Genomic DNA, 2653 nt, shown 5'->3' with positions numbered 1-2653 from the left:
GAGCATCATGCTTAGGTTTTATTTTAACAAAGTGCACTAATCTCTCAAATTTGACACTTAATGTTAGGTAAGTAAAAACAGTTTATTTGCTTTGGATTGCGATATTTTTAGTTTTAAAAATGAATTTAGAATAATTAAGCTCTTTTAATTAGTTTGCTTATTAGCTTTTTATTTGATATATTTTTCTTTTTCATTTTTATTCTACTATTTTTTTATTTAACTCGTTATTTTATTTTCAACATTTACTTCTTTTATTTATTAGTTTATTTCTTATTATTTCATATTTTTTCTTCTCTAAATAGAACATTCATTATTTAAATATTTTTCTTCAAATATTTTAAAAGTGAGAATAAAATTGGCGATTAGGGTGTATCAGGCTTAGGTAATGCTTTGGAAAATTGCACTAATCTATCAAATTTGACACTTTACCTTAGGTAAAAACAGTTTATTTGTTTTGGATTGTAATATTTTTAGTAAAAAAAATGAATTTTGAACAAAAAAACTCTTTTAATTTGCTTCATATTTGATTTCTTTTTCTTTTTTATTGTACTTCGTTTGTTTTTTCTTCTTCTTAATTTAGCTCATTTTTTTATTTTTGCCATTTGCTTTTATTATTTATTTATTAATTAATTCATTTCTTATTATTTAATATTTTTAAATAACTAATAAATTATATATTTTTTCTTCAATATTTAAAAAGTAGAAATTAAATCGGTGATTAAGGTGGATTAAATTTAGGCTCTGCTTTAACATCTTGCACTAATCTTTCAAATTTAACGCTTATACTTAGGTAAAAACAGTTTATTTGTTTTCGATTGTGATATTTTTAGTTATAGAATTGAAGTTAGAACAATATAACTAACTCTTTTAATTTGTTTATTAGCTTTTAATTTAGTATATTTTTCTTTTTATGTACTTGTGTTTTTTCTTCTTGGATCTTTCTTAATTTAACTCATTTTTAAACATTAATTTTTATTATTTATTTATTTATTTATTCATTAGTTTCTTATTATTTCATATTTTTTCTTCATTTTTTCCTTCTAATTAACTATTTAATGATATATTTTTTCTTCAATATTTAAAAAGTGAGAATTAAGTTAGTGATCAAGGTGCATAAGGCTTAAGCTCTGCTTTATCAAATTGCACTTATCTCTCAAATCTGACACTTTATCTTGGGTAAAAACTAACAGTTTATTTGTTTTAATTGTGATAATTTTAATTATAAATTTGAATTTAAAACAATATAACTAACTATCTCTTTTAATTTGTTTATTATTTTATCTTATTTATTTTGTTTTTCTTATTTATTATGCAAATCTTTTTTTTATTATTAATTTTAATAATAATTTTTAATTAATTAAAAAACTAAAACTATTTAATTTTTTTAAGTATTTTATTTTAATTTAAAAAAATATAAAAGTGAAAACTAAATTGATGAATCAGAATCATTTAAAGTAATAACCAAGTGTCTTAAATTAAAAAGATTAGTTGTCTTTGAAACGGATTTCTATTGATGATTAATTAGTTAGCGGTGAACAAAGAATGAATAAATATTAAATATTTTTAACCTAAAATATGATAGTTACATATAGATAGATAGATAGATTTATTATTTTTTTATATATATGTATATTATATTTATTTTGGTAAGTTAATAAATAAATAGCTTATTAAAAAAATTATTATTATTATTATTATTATTAACAGTTAAAACACAAAATATATATCCATACAAATACAATATATAGATTTTAATTAATAATTTAATAATATTATTAATTAATTAATTATAGTATGATCTTGAAGCCATTTCCTCAATTGTAGTTAAATTTTATTATGAAGTTTCTAAGTTCTTATCATCCTTTGCCCATTAAAATGATTGGGTTATAAACTTTATCTATTAATGAGTTTTATTAACTGAATCATATAAATAAATTAATTGCATAAGAATAAATGTTAGAAGTTAAATTTTGCAATTATTTAAATTATAACTTCAAATTGGATCACAAATATATTTTGTTTGAATGGAAATTTTTAATTTCCAAAACTAGGAACATCTTGATTTTTTAAAGCATTACTTATATATTTATTTACATATTATCAATATGAAATTGTTCTCTTACTTCAAAACAAAAAAAATGGAATTTTAAATCAATATTTCAATTAAATTAAATATAATTGTTTACTAAGTTAAGTTATCTATCTATCTCTCTTTCTGGTTAATAAAAAATATTTAAAAGTAAAAACTTAATAATTGATTTTTTTTTCATGTTTTTTTTAAAAAAAAAGAAATTAAAAGTTGGAGCTACAATCAATATAGAATACATAAAAATATATTTCACAAATTCATATTATTTTTAATATTTGTTAATAATAATCCAAGTGTTTATTTTATTTATAATAAGCAAACAAATAAACAAAAAAGAAAGAAAGTGCATTTCTGATTTCGTAAATTGTGTTGCCTGAATCTAACAAATATTATTTGGCTGGCTCATCACTTTTTAAAAGCAAAAAAATGATTTATATTTTATTATTTTTTAGAAATTTTTTCAATTAAATCAAAATAAAAATTTATTTGTAAAAAGATTAGTTAATTAATTACCTTCTAATATTTTTTTATTAAATCTTGCTTGCTTGTAATAAAAACTTTGAA

At 18.5% G+C, this 2653-nt stretch overlaps 1 protein-coding gene across 1 annotated transcript in view; it reads left to right on the top strand. All coding sequences in view use genetic code 6, as the record gives it.

The window, feature by feature from the left end:
- Positions 1-1907, top strand: part of TTHERM_01378930 (kinase domain protein) — a gene marked incomplete at both ends in the record, with an annotated part of 10995 nt that extends 9088 nt beyond the window's left edge. The window contains 5 exons of the mRNA XM_001023121.3: positions 345-434; positions 701-790; positions 1087-1176; positions 1421-1454; positions 1794-1907. Of these exons, the coding sequence (XP_001023121.3) occupies positions 345-434; positions 701-790; positions 1087-1176; positions 1421-1454; positions 1794-1907 (418 nt within the window). The remainder of the gene's footprint in view (positions 1-344; positions 435-700; positions 791-1086; positions 1177-1420; positions 1455-1793) is intronic.
- Between the last annotated feature and the right edge of the window lie 746 nt (positions 1908-2653).

The sequence above is a fragment of the Tetrahymena thermophila genome (assembly GCF_000189635.1).
Source record: "Tetrahymena thermophila SB210 genomic scaffold scf_8254451, whole genome shotgun sequence".
NCBI lineage: Eukaryota > Ciliophora > Oligohymenophorea > Hymenostomatida > Tetrahymenidae > Tetrahymena > Tetrahymena thermophila.
This window is presented reverse-complemented; position numbering and strand designations above follow the sequence as displayed.